Source organism: Sprattus sprattus (genome assembly GCF_963457725.1).
Source record: "Sprattus sprattus genome assembly, chromosome: 18".
Taxonomy (NCBI): Eukaryota; Metazoa; Chordata; class Actinopteri; order Clupeiformes; family Clupeidae; genus Sprattus; species Sprattus sprattus.
In genome coordinates this window covers 17,148,895-17,166,394 of record NC_137916.1, presented here as the reverse complement: position 1 = coordinate 17,166,394, position 17,500 = coordinate 17,148,895, and the positions used below count along the sequence as shown (strand labels likewise).

Here is a 17,500-nt window from a genome sequence, read left to right as displayed (position 1 = left end):
CTCACTTACTGTATCAACCAGCAACGAAAGAAATGAGCTACAGTTACAATTTAGTTTGAAGCAATCTCCTCATCCATAACTACACTCTGACCTACATAATAAGCACGTAGGCCATTCAGTGCAGCCAAATCCCTAGCATTCTTTAGCGTCTTTGGCTCAAGCAAGTCATCACTCAACATGTGGTGAAGAAAAGTCGTATCGACTGACCGTATAATTCTCAAAATGGAAGAATGCAAAGAGATGAGCATCCTTGAAGCATATATTCAGAAAGGCACTTTCAAGCTCATATACGAATCACACCAATAGAATAGCATATTTTATGTAGTTAAGTAGTTGAGGTATGTTCATATTTGCAGTGAGTAGCTGGACTTTGTTTGACCGGAGTGAAAGGAATGTATTCAAATGGAAAAACGTCCAGAGAGCTGCCAGCTCCGTAGCAGAACCGGCCCGATCTGGAACAGGTGTGTCAGATAGAACCGGCACAGCCCCGCCAAGACATGGATCAGGCCCTGGCCCATACCGGCTTCTACGCGGGCAGGGCCAACTGACAGTTGTAAGGCTTGTGGGTCAGCTGTTTTGGCGCAACATTTACAACTATTCTGAGGCATGTGCAATGGGCAGCTAGCGATTACCTGGAAGAGCAACTGGACAAATGAGTCACTTCCTTTCTTGGCTGGATCCGAGTGGAGCAAAGTGGATCCAGGATGGAAGTTTCACGTCACCCACTTTCCTTTCCTCTCACACTCATCAGCACTTGAGGAACAGACATATCCAAAGAGGGTTACTGTGCCTTGGACACTCGTAAACATTTGATCGTTAGGAGATGGCTACCAGTGTAGTGCCATATCCATAAAACAGCTACAAGATGCACCACTGCAGCCGTTTCCCTCTCTTTTATTAAAGCTATACGTTGGTTCCTTCCCTTTACAGGTTCCTTTCCTTGAACTGGGCGGCAAGATAAACAAGCTGAGAAATTAAATGGTTAGCAGATGGTTACCAGTGATTTCCCTGAGAAGACACAGGAGGCAGGAGGTTTAACAACTTGTCAGAGAGTTTAATCGACTACCAGCAGTACAACTTAAATCTTTCGGTTATCAGGTGTCTTTACTCTCCAACGCAACAAACCCTATAACTCAGAGAGTCAAGGGCAAACCCCTCACTAGGTTGCATTAAGGGATCCATCACATGAAAGTCCATTAGTGAGTGAGTGAGTAAGTGAGAGAGAGAGAGAGAGAGAGATAGAGGGAGAGAGAGAGAGAGGCAGGAGCAAAATAAGAGGGTGGTAGCTAGGGGGCGAAAATAAGCTAATGATGGAGCTGTTTAAGATGTGTAATTGGGGTTAACAGAGTGGTTTAAGGGAATGTGACGTGTCCTTGATGGACGCAGGTCCCGCTGTGGTTCCCCACTGAGTTTCCCCGCTTTACCCTTGAACTCATGGGACAGAAAACAAAACATGTCTTATTAGCGAATGTCACTGGGGAATATAATCCACTCCTGACTTCAAGGAGGGCGGATCCATATCCTATAATCCTGACAGTCTCACCCGTTATTCTGTTTGACGGTGCCTCTGATCACACGGAGGGGGTGCACAGTCTCCAGGGTAAAGGGGGCAAAGAGGGGGAGGGAGGGTGGACTGGAGATGAAGAGGGAGAGGGGTGGGGAAGAAACAGGAAAGGGGTTGAGGTTTTCCATCTGAGCACTGCTGTGTGCTCTTGCTTTTGATCCTCTCCTCTCCTCTCCATATCTCTCTCTCTCTCGCTCTCTCTCTGGAGGAGCTCCAGGGATGCTTTCTTTAGCCAACGGGGGCTGAAGAATGAGCGTGGAAGCAGAGGAGTGTGTGGAGTTGGTGAGATAGAGAGAAGAGCAGGGAGAGGAAGAGGAGGAGGAAGAGGAGGAGGAGGAGGAGGAGGAGAGGGAGAGATGGGGAGATGGGGAGGGGTGTGAGCGAGTAGCTCTTTGTACTCCAGATTAACGGGGCCCATCTGGCATTGAATCCTGCCCTGTGTATGGCATCAGGCCAGCGGCCATCAACAGGGGCAAGGGCAAGGGGATGGAGCATGGAGACAGAAAGAGAGGAGAGAGGTGAAGAAAGAATGGGAAAGGAAAGAGAGATGGAGGCAAAAGTGAAGAGCAAAGAGAAGAAGAGGACAGAGGGAGAGAGGGAGAGAGGGAGAGCAGGAAGAGAAGAAGAAGGGGAGGACAATGACAAGATTGAACAGGTGGAGAGGGATGAGGGACGAGGAGCAGGAGAGAGGAGAGAGAGAGAATAGAAGAGAGGAGAGGAAAGCAAAGGGCAGAGAGGAGAGAGAGGAAAAGGAAAATGTGAACAGAGCAGAAAAAGAAATTGAGATGGAGAAGGAGGAGGAAAGTAGAGAGAGGAAAGAAAAAGAGATGGAGAGAGAAGGAGTAGGCAACATCATGTGAAATTACTGAGAGGATGTTCTCATTTTATAAAGCAATACATTCATAATGGCCTAAATATTAGTCTTTAGGATATTTTTATGGAAAATTGGAGGTTCACAAGATCCAAAGCACCCTGGCAATACTGGCAACGATAAGAGAGAGCAGTGAGAACAGGTAGGAAGAGAAGAAAAAATGGAAAAGAGAGAGAGAGAGAGAGGACAAAGACATGAAGAGAGAGATAGAGGGGGAGAGAGAGAAAAAGAGAGAGAGGGAGAGAAAGGAGGGCAGAGAGGAAAGTGTGATAGCGCGAGGGAGGGAGAGAAAGACCAAAGAGAAAAAGCAACAGAGGGATGAATAGCGACGGGATAGGGAGTTAAAACGGACTGAGGTGAAAAGGATTGATGGAGGGGAGGGGAGGGGAGAGGATGGGAGGATTGGTTGAGGTGAGGAAAGGGGGACAACAAATTAAGAAAAAAGGTGATCAGTGGAGAGAGATGATTGTGGAAGGAGGAGGAAACCAGAGAGGGAAAAAAAAATGTTAAGAGAAAAGAGAGAGCTAAGAGATGGAGAGAAAGGGAAATGTACACTCTTCAACAAGATAAAGTGATGGTAAGGCTGAGAGAGACCATGTAATTATCTTGAATGATCACATTTTCACATTCAATTTTGTCAAATTGATAAGCATAATGGGCCTCCTGTTTCAGGCTCATGAACTCATGGCCCCTTTTCAGGTGTGATGTGATGTTCAGAGAAAGACATCTATATATTAATTCTGCAATTAAGCCAATACAGTGTCCGCAGAGTCTAATGCATTTCATTTTACTATGAAGTGCATAACCTGCTGAACAGGTATACAAGCTTTAATGATTCAATTTTTCTTTCAAATTGCTGTGCACCCACTCAATAAACTACAAACAATTCAATTGATCCATAATAATGTCCACATAAGCATACAAAAAGCTGACACAAATGCAGCTTTGCACAAATCACAAATTAAGTAAGCAAAACCCATTTTAGGCATCCATAAAAACATTATGCAAACCCAAAGCATAATTTAAACCTAATCCCCTGATTTGTGGACACACACAACTCCGTTGCGTAATATATGGCACTGGGCCTGATTGGTCCTAGTCGCCTGCTCCCTAAAACATGATTGGATTTCGGCAAGTATGGCTGATGGAGTAAAAGCCAGCAATCATGAGTCGGGTGAGAGAGAGCTTAGCCAGTTGGCAGTTGGTTGCTAAGAGCACCGTGCTAAATTACTCAGCTTAAGCCAGGAACATGTCCGCCAGGCGCTCTGTAGCCTGTATCCACACACCCTGGCAAGAGCAACCGCCATTCTATATCAACCATCCACACACATCCTGACTCACCACACCAGGTACATGGCGGCAGTCAAGAAAGAGCATCATCCTATTCCCCCGTAAAGTGGGTAACCACATACAGGCACTAGCGCAGTGCCATTTCGGCTAAATGTATGCTAAGCATTCTCCTTAAAAATGATGTGGTCTACAAAGAAAAAAAAAACAACCTTGGCTCCTAAACGAACTGCAGACGTATATATCTGCACAAGCCAGTCTCCAGCTGAAGTTGTTTGCCAAAAGCAAAGCAGCACAGGAGGCCAGAGACGGAGGAAATAGTTATGACAGGAGGCCCTTAGGGATGGGAACAGAGTAGGCCCTCATCTACCAGTACCTGTCAGAACAGCGTCTCCTAACGAGCTATACAAATAATTATCTAACTTCTTTTGCCTAATTAAATTTGCAACTGCAAATGAGCCTGAGCAGGACGTGCGCACAGTTTTCCTGTGAGTATAGGAGCTGTTGAGCTTTGCGTTAAAAAAAAACCCACACTGGGCTTGATCAGTCAGTGCTATGACATGCAATAAATGTTTACCATAGTCTCTGCAGAGTCAGAATTTCTTCCCTGTGTTTTTTCCCCCTGTTTTGCTCTACAACATACCTCGACCCAGTGCATCCTGCTATCCTTACAGCCAGTTTTCATTCTACTCACGAAGACAGGAAGGGTCTACAGGCAAACCATAAATCACCCCGATGAGATGTGCTTTCCACCACGGAGCATGATCCTTCTCGTGCACTGAGCAAGTCACTGGCTGCTCAGGTTTAATTTACCGCTAACATGCGTGATGAGCACTGCATCGCATCAATCCCTCCACTCCTGTTTAAAAAACAACATCATGTGCTCCAGCAAGGCAACAGTACAGTACAGGGGAGTTGTTGTAGCTATTAGCTTTTAGCTATTGTATTGTTGTTGTGTAATATATTGTCCCTCGTTGCACGTACAACACAAATGGTTGCCAATTGAGCTGACCAAAAGTGTTACTGTTAACACTATATTTTAAATGTATATGGTAGCTTGAATGAGAGAATACAAATGTCTGCAATACAATGTGGAAGTTGACCGGAGGTTTGTAGTTTTTTGTGTTTGTGCCTCTATAAACCATTTGCTGAGTTCAAATGTAATTATCAGTTTGTCTTTTGTAACTTACTTTTGTTTTGTTTTATAAAAATAAAGATGTTGCTACCAATATGCTAAAGCAGAAAAAAAGACAAACTACATCATGTCACTTGCCTCAAGCAGCATGTGGGACTTTAGAGTGGTATCCATGGTAACAGGCAAATCTATTCACACCCTGTGGTTTCTCATGAAATGTAACATTACAGCTCTAGAGCCCAAAAACATCTGATTTCCACTATGCAACAGATTGTGGCTATGAAATCATTAGGTAATTGATGTGCATCATTGTTGTGAGAACACTTGTGATCCCAAAACAGTAAAGCTCAATATGGTTAGCTTCTGCTCACCTTCTAATATTTGTGAAGCATTAGCTAAGTGAGTTTGTCGTCCATTATTTTTCACTGTGAGCAGAGGGATAGCAACAGGCATATTTTAAAGATATAATGGGCCTAAAGTCTATATGGAGACGACATACACATACATTTAATGGAACCGAGGGCCACCTTACTCTTTCTTGTGATGTCATCAAAGTGACACAGCATTCCAGAGTGGCACAGGGAAGGAAGACATAGCTGCTGGAAGTCCCGGAAGTGGGGTCTTGTGCTTTTGTGTGTATCAAAATATTAGGCCCAGAGGGAAAGGGGAAGGAGACTTAAGAGAAGTGCCCATCTCAAAGCCAGGCCTGGGCAGGGAGTCAAACATCGCTGGCAACCCTGATAAAGGCCAACTCTGGAGGGGTACCCGGCCCAGATCAGGCCTGGATGAAGGCCCTGTCTATGCCAGAGACAGACAATCTCTGGCATATCGCCCCTGTCTCCTGTCTGCTCCTACCAGCCAGCACAGCTCCCAGCAGACCATGAAAGTTATGATTAAATCTGCTGTTGCTCGTTTTATTCCCCTCAACTCCCTCTCCCCCTGGCCCCAGCGCTGTCAGTCTGACATACAGTAGCACACTCAGAAAAAAAACGTGGCTTCTTTCGGACTAAGGAGAGGGGAAAAAATCCCTGTACCATCTCAGCACACAAACTTTATCTTTATCTTAATTTAAAATTATCTGGAGTTCGGGGTGTTTGGCAAGTGTTTTCAAGGGGGTTTTCTTCCCTCACTGTTCAATCCACGGTGAAGTGGAGAAGATGAGGATCAGTCAGAAAGGTCAGACACAGAGTTGGGCATTCAAATAAATCAAGAGCCTGCAGCCTCTCAGAAACCAGGCAGCTGTAATTATTCAGTGAAACCAAAAAGAGTGCTTGTGTGTTGTGTGCGTGTGTGTATGCGTGTGTGTGTGTGTGCGTGTGCATGTGCGTGTGTGTGCGTGTGTGTGTGTGTGTGTGTGTGTGTGTGTGTGTGTGTGTGTGTGTGCGCGTGCATGGGGGGTGGGTTCCAGGAAACATGAACCTCTCGTTTAGTCACAGACTCAGCACTGGTGGAGCTGAAAGGCTTGTTTGTCCTGTGTGGTTCCGGGAAAACTGAAATCTCCGGGACTAGGGTGCCAATGTGAGCTTGGTGAAACTCAGACAGACAGCCACAGGCACAGGCACAGGCACAGGCACAGGCACAGACACAGACACAGACACAGACACAGACACAGACACAGACACAGACACAGACACAGACACAGACACAGACACAGACATAGACACAGACACAGACACAGACACAGACACAGACACAGACACAGACACACAGGCCCTCACACCTGAAGTACCAGTCCAGAGTCAGGTCCCATATAAGGCGTTGATGGCTCAAGATGCCATAACGAGAGCTTAGTCAGGCCAACAGGGCGTGGAGCTGACTTCCTGACTTAGAGGTCCACTCAGGAGCCTGTGAGGAGATGCTTTGTGAGCGCCAAGTCACGCTCTTTGAAGGAGGAGGACATGGCGCAATGTCAACAGTTAGGGGTGGGTGTGACAGCCGTAAAGGAGCTGTTGCTACACTGACATGTTGAGAGAGAGAGTGAGGGAGTGAGAGAGATACAGAGAACAGAGGTGGGGGGCTGGGAGAGAGATGAAGGTAAAGAAAGGCAGAGAAAGAGATCTGACAAACTGAGAGAAAGGAGTGAGAGAAAAGAGTAGAACTATGAGGAGGAGAGTGAACGAGTTACTATGTCTACTGGAGAAGAGAGGAGAATGCGGGGGAGAGTGAGACAGAGGGAGCATGAGAGAGAGAGAGAGAGAGAGAGAGAGAGAGAGAGAGAGAGAGAGTGGAAGAGTGCAGACATGTTTGCACATTTACAGATGAAAAGATTGTATTGTGGGAAAGAGTGAGGGAGGGCAAAAGACGGAAAGGGAGAGAAATATGACGTGTGAGCATGTAAGGCTGTCATTTCTCATCGAAATGTCTCTTTCAAGAGCAGCAAATCCCTGAAAAAGGCTGAGAGCCGAAACCATGCAGTAAGCACTCTCCCACAGCCTCTCTCTCACACACACACACACACACACACACACACACACACACACACACACACACATTCATAGCCACCTATGTGTCAAAAACCGAGACTAACACACATACACACAGAACACATTTACACAAAAACTGCACTGTGTTCTCTTTCACATTAGAGGCCTTTCACACTGATCTTTTGCGCACACAGACTCATTGGCAGGGGCACTCACCACTATTCCGGTTCTTGCGGTTGGACTTGCCGCCGCTAAGCAGCATCTTTAAGCTGTTCCTGAACATGACTGCACCAGTCTGTACAGAGCTATGAAGAAATCTGCAGAGAGAGAGAGAGAGAGAGAGAGAGAGAGGGAGAGGGAGAAAGAGGAAGAGACATAATCCATGGTTAGTCACCAACATAAATCCCTGAACCTGGATTCCAAATGAACATTTATCTGAGGGCCAGACAGCCCCTTCCCCATCAATCACACAGTGAGTACTTCCTCATAACCTGCCCCAGGACCACCAGTCTGCCCCAGGGCACCCTCTCCACTCACATGCCTTCAGAATACTGAAAGCAACCAGCCCTGGCATACACCCAGCCCTGATCTGGCCCAGATATGGCAGAACTGTATAGGACCAGACCAGATCAGGAGCTGTACTGGATCAGGCCCAGAATCTTGCTGCATGCAAAGTACTAAGTGTCCTCTCATAAAGAGAAGGGTTTGAATCCTCAAGGATTGGGGGTGGCTTAGTGGGGCCCTCCTCTTCATTATAACAGCAAACTCAGCTCATCTCACTGCACTGGGTCTGGGGTTCAGACAGTTACAGAGTTAGGCTCAGGCTCAGGGGCCTTCACATGTTTCAGGTTGACCAAAATGTCAAATGTCTCTAATGATGGGTGTGTGTTTGTCTGTGCATGTGCACACAAGTCGATGGAATTTGAATATGCATGTTTTTTCTTGCGTGTTCAACCAACTTGTGCAATCAATTCTGTATGTGTATATGTGTGACAGAGCAAGTGTGTGTGTGTGTGTGTGTGTGTGTGTGTGTGTGTGTGTGTTTGTGTGTGTGTTCGTGTGTGTGTGTGTGTGTGTGTGTGTGTGTGTGTGTGTGTGTGTGTGTGTGTGTGTGTGTGTGTGTGTGTGTTTGTAAATACTTGTATGTGTGGGGAACTGAGAGCACCTAATTTGTACTTTAGCAGGTCAGTGTAAGCCTTTTGCACACTGCCTCAATCTGTTTGCATACAATGTGTGAGAGACTATATTTAACTCACTCTCTGGAGACCCAGTGTTGGTCACTCTGCATGTCCTTGTACGTGTGTGTGTGTGTGTGTGTGTGTGTGTGTGTGTGTGTGTGTGTGTGTGTGTGTGTGTGTGTGTGTGTGTGTGTGTGTGAGAGAGAGATAGAGAGAGAGAGACAGAGAGAGAGAGAGAGAGAGAGAGAGATAGAGAGATAGAGAGGGAGGGAGTATGTGTGCTTCAGGCACCTTGGTAATGTTTGTATGGCAATGGTCTGTGTGCCACTGCCTCTGAGAGCTTTTGAATACATGATGGCACTTAGCACGTTACACAAACTTAGCCGAGAAAGCTAAGGAAGGTCATCTTATCTTTCTCATCTCCTGAACCGTCCCATTACGCCACATAAAGAAACACTACCCAACTTTTTGAGGTATGTTTTCTATAAGCAACTAGTTTTGATGATGATAGTTATGATCATGTGAAGAACAAATAGATACAGGCCATTTCCACCAGCCATACAGGATAATATGTAGTTCTGTGTTCCAGGCCCGGAAACCCCATGAAAATGCAGAAAAAGATTGCACAGCTCGACACTGCCAACTATACTGCCAATGACACCAGTTAGCATATTAGCAAGCTTTTATCATCTGGGCCATCTGAGCTGTTGGTGGTGTTTGCAAGGTTTTTGCATCACTCTTAAGTAGTAAGTGCTCTGGTTTCATATCAAAACTCATTGCTGCTACTTTAATTAAACTACAGAGAGAGCCAGCACTAGAGGAGCGGTTGAAGAGAAAACGTCCTCTTTTCCTCTAAGCAAACAAAAGCATTGTCTAGGGCTGCCTGGTGCTCTATGCTGTGGCTCCGCCAAGCACTGCACCCAGGGTAATATACTCCTGTTGTGTGTATGTATGTGTGTGAGTGTGTGTGTGTGTTTGTGTGTGTGTGTGTGTGTGTGTGTGTGTGTGTGTGTGTGTGTGTGTGTGTGTGTGTGTGTGTGTGTGTGTCTGTGTGTGTGTGTGTGCGTGTGTGCGTGTGTGTCTGGCTGTCTGTCTGTCAGAATCCTCTCTACCCACAATGCCACAGCTGTCGCCATGGATGGGAATTCTGCAAATGAGTCTTAAGGCTGCTGCCTTGTGAAAGTTTCAAAGACCCAGTAATTACTGCCAGAATGTCATCTCACCAAACAAAAGAGAGATGCACAGAGAGCGAGAGAGAGAGTTGTGTGAACACAAACAGGTCCTTCTTGTTCCTTCCCATGGATCTCTGACAGTCTGTTTGTTTACCTCTAATGTAAACCACCTTTGCTCAGCCCAGAGGCTTGCTGGCAGTGATGGACTGGACTGATGTAATCCGGACTTTTACAGAACACTGACAAAGGAGAGAACAGGAGGAGAAAGGAGAGGAAAAAATATGCATTTTTTAAAGTTTGTCAGAAATCAGTGGCTGGTAACTACTGTTGCTGTCCATGTCAAACCCACTCAAGCATAAGCGTATGACAGATTGTTGGAGTGAGCGGTTTGGATGTGTTTTAGTGCTTTTGTGCTGAGCAGGGGCGGGGGGTGGGGGGCTGTGTGTGTGTGTGTGTGTGTGTGTGTGTGTGTATGTGTGTGTGTGTGAGAGAGTAACATATGTTCCCTGTTAGGAGAGGCATGACTCAGCGAGACACAGGGGCCTGTGGCTTCTCCTGCCTTCGGCCTACGCCAAACAGCATCAACAAAAGAAGAGAGAGAGAGAGAAAGAGAGAGAGAGAGAGAGAGACCTGGAGGGAGAAAGAAAGAGAATAAAAAGACAACAAACTACAGGTGGTGGGGTGTGTGGAGAAACCTAGTCCGTGGGAGCCTCATCTCTCTATCTCTCTCACTCTCTCTCTCTCTCTCTCTCTCTCTCTGTCCATCTCTCTCTTTCTCTCTCATCCCTGTTTTCATCAGTTTAATTGTCAGCAACTGTGGCCAAGATCTTTTTTCTTCCAATTAATTTCTGTTCTCTATTCAATCTATATTTATTCCTTGTACCTCTTGCTTACTGTCCTCAGTTCAGTGGGGATCTGTGGTCTTGCTTTGACTACTACCCCCCCCCCCCCCCCCCCCCCCCCCCCAGCAGTGTGACGTGGCAGTGGGAGTCAGAGCTCTAATCTGCCACCTCCTCTTCTATCTCCATTTATTCTCTTCTCTCTCTGCTCTCTGAATCTCCCTCCATCTCTTCATCTTTATCTTCAGTTCCAGCAAGTTTCTGTGTGTATCTCTATACCCCCCTTCTCTCTCTCCTTCTTTCCCTCCACCTTTCTCTCCGTGAAAAAAAGAAATCACACACAAACACACATCCCTCCAAACACACCAAGGCTGTTCCAGTTCACCTCAACAAAGACCTCCACACAGCCAACAAAGCCTGGCGGTGTCTACATCAGACAGAACCTGACCAGTCCTCTGTCTTCTATGGGCAGTTCTTCAAACTCACGCTGACATAACGCTGCATTTCACAAAGGCTAGTAGCCTCCATTTTGGGCAATCATAGGACGTGCTCCTCTGCAAGAACACCAGCATCCTGCTACACAGTACACACTGTGTTTACATCTGATTTTCACGATAAGTTCCTCCATCTGAATCGCTTTTGTCTCAAAGAGTTCAGCAGTAAGCCGTTCACAGTGTGACCCAGTTAGAAAGCACTTGGGACCAGCACCAGACCAGGACAGCACCCGTTCAACTCTCAGCTCCTGATTGGATGGCTTGGCTTACAGACCTGATGCTTAAACTGCTTTTTTAGCTACCCACGTGTGTGTGTTTGTGTGTGTGTGTGTGTGTGTGTGTGTGTGTGTGTGTGTGGGTGTCCCCCCACTGTTCCTCATCTATAAGACGCCCCACTGCGCTGTGCTCTTATCACTGGCATGAGCATTAGTGATAAAAGCTTGAGCGTGAGCAGCAGTGTGCCCAGTCTAGTCTGCGGCACTAATCAGACGCATGGTGCCTTTAAAAAGCAAGGGCGCAAATGCAACCCAGATGCATCAGCAGGGGATGGTGTGTGTGTGTGTGTGTGTGTGTGTGTGTGTGTGTGTGTGTGTGTGTGTGTGTGTGTGTGTGTGTGTGTGTGTGTATGGGGGAATGTAAGGCTGGGAGTGTATAGCGCAGGTTTTCTATTTCCCAGAGTGGCAAATCAAACACTCCTTCCAATCATAATAAATCAGGTAATAAACATCACTATATAAAGGATCAAAAGTGGAAACATAGGAGACAAGCACATATGGACAAAGAGACACACAACTAACAGTATTGCCTATCACTGTTGTCTGCCGGTGGCACCCACAGCTCTTGCTAATTCAATTAAATCCAATTCCATTTCAAATGGGCACTAAACTACTTACACAGAAATTCATACACACTCTCAGGCACACAAACACACACACACACACACACACACACACACACACACACACGCACACACACACACACACACACACACACACACACACACACACACACACTCACACATACAATCACAGAATTATTTCGACTCATTATGGTCCCACCACCTGCTCACTGTCACTCCTCTTCTGTCTTATTGTCTTTCTCTCCATCTCTCTCATGTGAGTGAATGCACAACACATGAGACACATGTACACAAACACACACACACACACACACACACACACACACACACACACACACACACACACACACACACACACTGAACATAATTCTGCACAACACACAGGACAGACAGGCGAGTGCTGGGTTATTAGCAGTCAGAGAGCATGGCGGAGGAGCGGCGTGTCTGACCTTACATAGTGGCTAATAATGCTAACGCTAACACGTCAGCAGAAAACACGGAGCCTGATCAGGACCTGACAGAGAGGGCTCAGCTGTCCTCACAACAACACGGACCATATCAGGGGAGCAGAAAGAACAGTCAGAACGGCAGCTGAATGTGGAATGAGCAGTGAAGACTAGAGCAGGACAGAAAGGCATACTGAGGGAGGAGAAAGAGATAGAGGAAGAGAGAAGTTGAGATAGGGGGGGGGCAAGGAGACCTTAGCCCAAGGCTATCTTGACTATATCTGACAGGAAGTGAGGACACTTTGTGTAGAGTCAGACTTGCTACAGGCTCATTAGCACGGTTAGCCGCTAACCTGGATTCCTGCTGCAGCTCCAGGGAAGGGAAGATGCTAATGCTAGTCTCTTAGCGCCTCATCTGTGGTGCAGACAGCCATTTTAATGAGGCCCAGATGGACGGATGCTAATAAACCTCGACTGGGCTGCACAGAGATAGGAGGACAGGCTAGCTGGGATGATGGAGAGCAATGCTAAACAGCAGAGGGGTGGCCACTGCTGAGCTCAGTCGAGGAAGAAAGAAACATGCTACTGGACAGTTAAAAGAGACAGGCCTGGACCTCAAAAGATCAGTTCTAGCATCCAAAAGCAACATTATTTTACGAAACCCACTGCGGAGTTCTCCCAGAGAAAGGTCATTGGCTCACATGGTTGTGGATGTGCAAACTCTTACCACAATGCCTGAAAAGGCTACTTTGATGTTTTCAACCAACTGTGGAGGTTTCCAATTTATTAGCTGAGTTGCTAAGGCAATGATAGATAGAGGGTTCTTTCTGTAGCCTACGAAACTGAGCCAGTGACTCGTCAAATCTTTGCTTGGCAACCGCAGTCTGTGGTGCCAGTCGCAGTTTTAGAAATCAAAATCAACACAAAGCTCTCACTGCATGAGGACTATCATAACACAGAAAAACACAAAAATGTCTTTCCTAAATGCTTTATTAATTTCTTTTTCCATCTTTCAGTGTATGTATCTCATTTATATATAGTTTTGCTTATTTGCAGATATGGTCATAACTCTCAACTACCTGTTCTCGAACCCTAACCATAACCTTGGCCTAAACACTAACCCTAACTAGAAAACTAAGCCTAATTCCTCAGTGCTAACAGTGTCAGCAGAGGGTTAATTGATTGCTTGTGGTGAGCCATCCAAACAAAGAGGGACTGAAAAAGTGTTTTGTCACTGACAGAAAGACTAAAGCATTGTAAGTGTTCCTGTAAGGAGAAAAAGGTTAACACTAAACCCTATTTTGCAACTGAGTGTGCAGAGTGTGCAGAAGGCATTACATCACTCAGCTATGCGAGTGATCACTAATAGGTGTCTGAACTATTTAGCAATTGGTAACCATATTCAAGGCTTAACGTGTAGATCTGGACTGCAGGTAGGTAAGTCTTTATCGATTCATTTTTTCTTTCTTTCACACTGTTGTTTCATCGGTTCCCTAATTTTAGAACGTCTACTGCTGTCCACAGAAAATGTGAATTGTGAAGCTATTGGGCAAAATGTAAGAAAATGTGAACCTGGTATAGGACTGCATGATATCCCACCTCCAGATAACCCCATCATCTGTATGCTTCAAAGGGCACAGTTGAGGTCCGTGATACTGAGGTGACAGTCTCCCACACTTTGAACCACACTTCAAAAAGCTCTACTGCCTGATTAGTGACTATCTGCTACACAGCATGTCTATTGGCCTTATAGCTACTTATCTCTCGCCTACTCTCTCTCTGTCTCACTCTCTCTCTCTCGCCCTCTCTCTCTTGCTCACCCTCTCTCTCTCTCTCTCTTTCTCTGTCTCTAGCTCACCCTCTCTCTCTCACTCACTCACCCTCTCTCTATCTCTCTCTCTCTCTCCCTCTCTCTCTCTCTCTCTCTCGCTCTCTCTCTCTCACCTATGTGTGGACGGGGCCCTGAAAGGGCTCTCTGTCTAAGATCAACCCCTATCTGAAAGAGAGTATTGCTAAGCCGGAGGGGTGGGAGGGTGTGTGAGTATAAATGGACTGCATTCACTGATGTGTGCCTGTGTAATGGTGTTTGTTTATCTGTGCATACTAATGTATGTGTGTTGGTCCATGAGTGACTATAAGTGTAGTAAACATTATACATTAGTGCACGTGAAAGTGTATGTGAGTGTTATGAGAAAAGTGCTATGAGTTTGTCTGTGTGTGTGTGTGTGTGTGTGTGTGTGTGTGTGTGTGTGTGTGTGGTTGGTGAGGGGTGGCTGGTGGGCATCAATGAAGAGAGCTCCTTGTGCCCAAATTCATCTGTAGCCCCTTGATGACTGAGGTCTGTGTGTGTGTGTGTGTGTGTGTGTGTGTGTGTGTGCGTGTGCGCGTGTGTGTGTGTGTGTGTGTGTGTGTGTAAGATGTTAGAGAGACAACAAGGAAGACGATGTCCAAACAATGAAGAAAAGGCCTCATGATTGGACATGGCCGAACTCAATGATCTGAGTTGTCCAGAGTTAACCCTTTCTCTCTAAGATGCTCTAGCAGCCAAAGTAGAAGCGAGAGGAGGAGGAAGAGGAGGGAGGAGGATGAGGAGGAGGAGGAGAGGGGCCCCCTTCGCAGGGTAGGGGGCCGTGGGGCGTCATGCTGACCGGGCAAGCGCAACCTCTCCTGCTAATCTGAGCAGACAGGGGAGGAGATATCCGTATTGTTATGCTTTGGGATCTACAGTGAGGCAGCCGAAGCAGCGCTGAGAAGAAGAAAGAGAAGGAGGGGGGGTGGAGGAGGGGAAGGGGAGAGGTGGATGAAAGTAAAATGAAACAAGAGAGGGACGAGAGAGGAGAACACACACTCTCAACATTTTGGCAGGCTTCTCAGCGAAAAGAGTTCGTTGAGGGGTCACAGTAAGTCCCCCCGCCCACCCCCCTCACACACACACTAAGCCGCCTCCTCTCTTTCTCTCTCTCTCTCTCTTTCTCTCTCACTAGTTCTTTCTCATTCTCTCCTTCTTTCCTGATCTCTCAGTAGTAACCTCTGAGGCTAAACTGGTCTGAGCTATGTGTACACGACTTGCAGACAGGCATTAGTCATTCTGACAGATCAGCATTTGGCATCTTACAGCTGATGGAGGTCAAAATGCAATGCAAGCTGCAGTAGAACCAGCATCTGGCTGCTCGGTAAGTACACAAACACACACACACACACACACACACACACACACACACACACACACACACACACACACACACACACACACACACACACACACACACACACACACACACACACACACACACACACACACACACACACACACACACACACACACACACACACACACACACACACACACACACACACACACACACACACACACACACACACACACACACACACACCTGCAAAGACTCTCAGCCACAACTATTCGGGTGAATCACAACCTTTGCCTGGTCTGAAATTTCCCCAGATGAATTACGAATGCTTTCAGGATTTCAGTCCATGCAATCATTTAGGGCGAAGGAACAAGAGAACAGTGAGAGAAAGAGAGACAGACAGGCACACAGACAGACAGACATTTAGACAGACAGGGAAAGAGACAGTCTAGTCACTTTGCACCCTAATGACAATCAAGTGTCAATCTACCTTCCAAAAAGCATGGTGTGTGTGTGTGTTCACCAGGGAAGGATGCACCAGACTATGCCTGGATGACAGCTGTCATGTCTGATATGTCTCTATAATCCCGACAACCAGTCCTGCAGGTGCAACCACATGTGTGCACGTGTGTGTGTGTGTGTGTTTGTGTGTGTGTATCTGTATTGGATCATGCTTAGGTGGAAGTTATAGATGTAAACGTTCAGAAAATGTATTGGGCCACTGGCGGACCACACCTGTCCCAGAACCAACATCATCAGTCTGGGTCTTTTCCCGTAGTGCTGATGATCCAAACAGGTGCAGGAGCAGAGCTAAGCCATCCCTAGGCAGAACTTGGAACAGAACACGGGCCAAGTGACTGACTGACTACTCCATGCACTTCACAAGTCACCTGATGTCTGGGGGTAATGTTCTACTCTTGATGACATCTGGCATAGTATCCTACACACTGCAACACAACACACTGTTGTTAGGTGCAAACTGCATATGGTTTTTATTAACCTTATTTCAGTAGCCATAATGATTTACATGCATTCATTTAGGTTTATTAATGACCCCAGGTTTTATCCAAAGCAGCTTAAAGCGAGACAATACAGCCCAGCAGACAGCCGAGGAAGAAGAAGAACTGATCAGAAGTGCTGCAAGACCCCGGTTGCCAATTATGGGCCGGACCCCAGAGTGCATGACAGACACTAGAAAGTTAAAGAAGGTAAGCACAATTCAAGAGGAGATGAAGAGGAGGAACTCATTTGGAGTCCAGCTGTGACTAGTGGAGTGGAGGAGGTGCACTTTGGCGGCTAGGCTAAAGAGAACCACACCAGACTGTTTGTTCCAGTTCAGCACTATCGTCTCCAGTACGTTTAGTTTTAGTGAATGCTGTGTGGGAACCTAAAGGGACACCTTTAGCCACCAGAGGAATGAGCCATGAAATGAACAGCCTATGGGCGCCACACGTGTGCAAACATTCACAAGCAAGCATTCACCATAAACGGGGAAGACTGAACACTAGGCTCCATAATCTGGCAAGGGCCACATGCTATGAGTTGACAATGATGCCTGATGCAGCCCAAATATGTTCCTGCTGTTGCATAATGCTAACCAGATCAGTGTCATTGTTATTCAAGTACAGAGTTTAAAAGTCTTGTTCGAAATCTTTACAATGTGTTTTTTGTACAAAATCTGAGCACCTCTGAAAGTACATTTTTGTAAGGATACGTTCAGATATTCTTACTACATTCCTTTTACTTTCATGTTATTATTGCTGAGGTTATGTATGTTTTTAGTTAGGGGACATATACAAAAACATCAAGGCATGTCACAGTACCTAAAAGAGTCTAGCAGGCCTGTGACTCCCAACTGTTAAGGAATAATTGTCAAAAGTGACGGCTTTTCCTGCTTTCACGTGACTGCATGCTAGCTAGCTAGCTGGCATACTGTCTAGCCAGACCTAATAATGCAGTTAGAGTCACATACAGTTTGCAGAATTTGCACGTGTTCATGCGAGAGTGCTTGTGTAGGTACGCATGAGTGTGAGTGTGAGTGTGTTTGTTTGTGTGTGTGTGTGTGTGTGTGTGTATGGCTCTG

At 46.3% G+C, this 17,500-nt stretch overlaps 1 protein-coding gene across 1 annotated transcript in view; it reads right to left on the bottom strand.

Moving 5' to 3' along the window:
- tanc2a (tetratricopeptide repeat, ankyrin repeat and coiled-coil containing 2a) overlaps positions 1 to 7,563 on the bottom strand; it is a gene marked incomplete at its 5' end in the record, with an annotated part of 90,980 nt that extends 83,417 nt beyond the window's left edge. Inside the window, one exon of the mRNA XM_080856620.1 lies at positions 7,497 to 7,563. Within this exon, the coding sequence (XP_080712746.1) occupies positions 7,497 to 7,563 (67 nt within the window). The remainder of the gene's footprint in view (positions 1 to 7,496) is intronic.
- Positions 7,564 to 17,500: the final 9,937 nt, after the last annotated feature.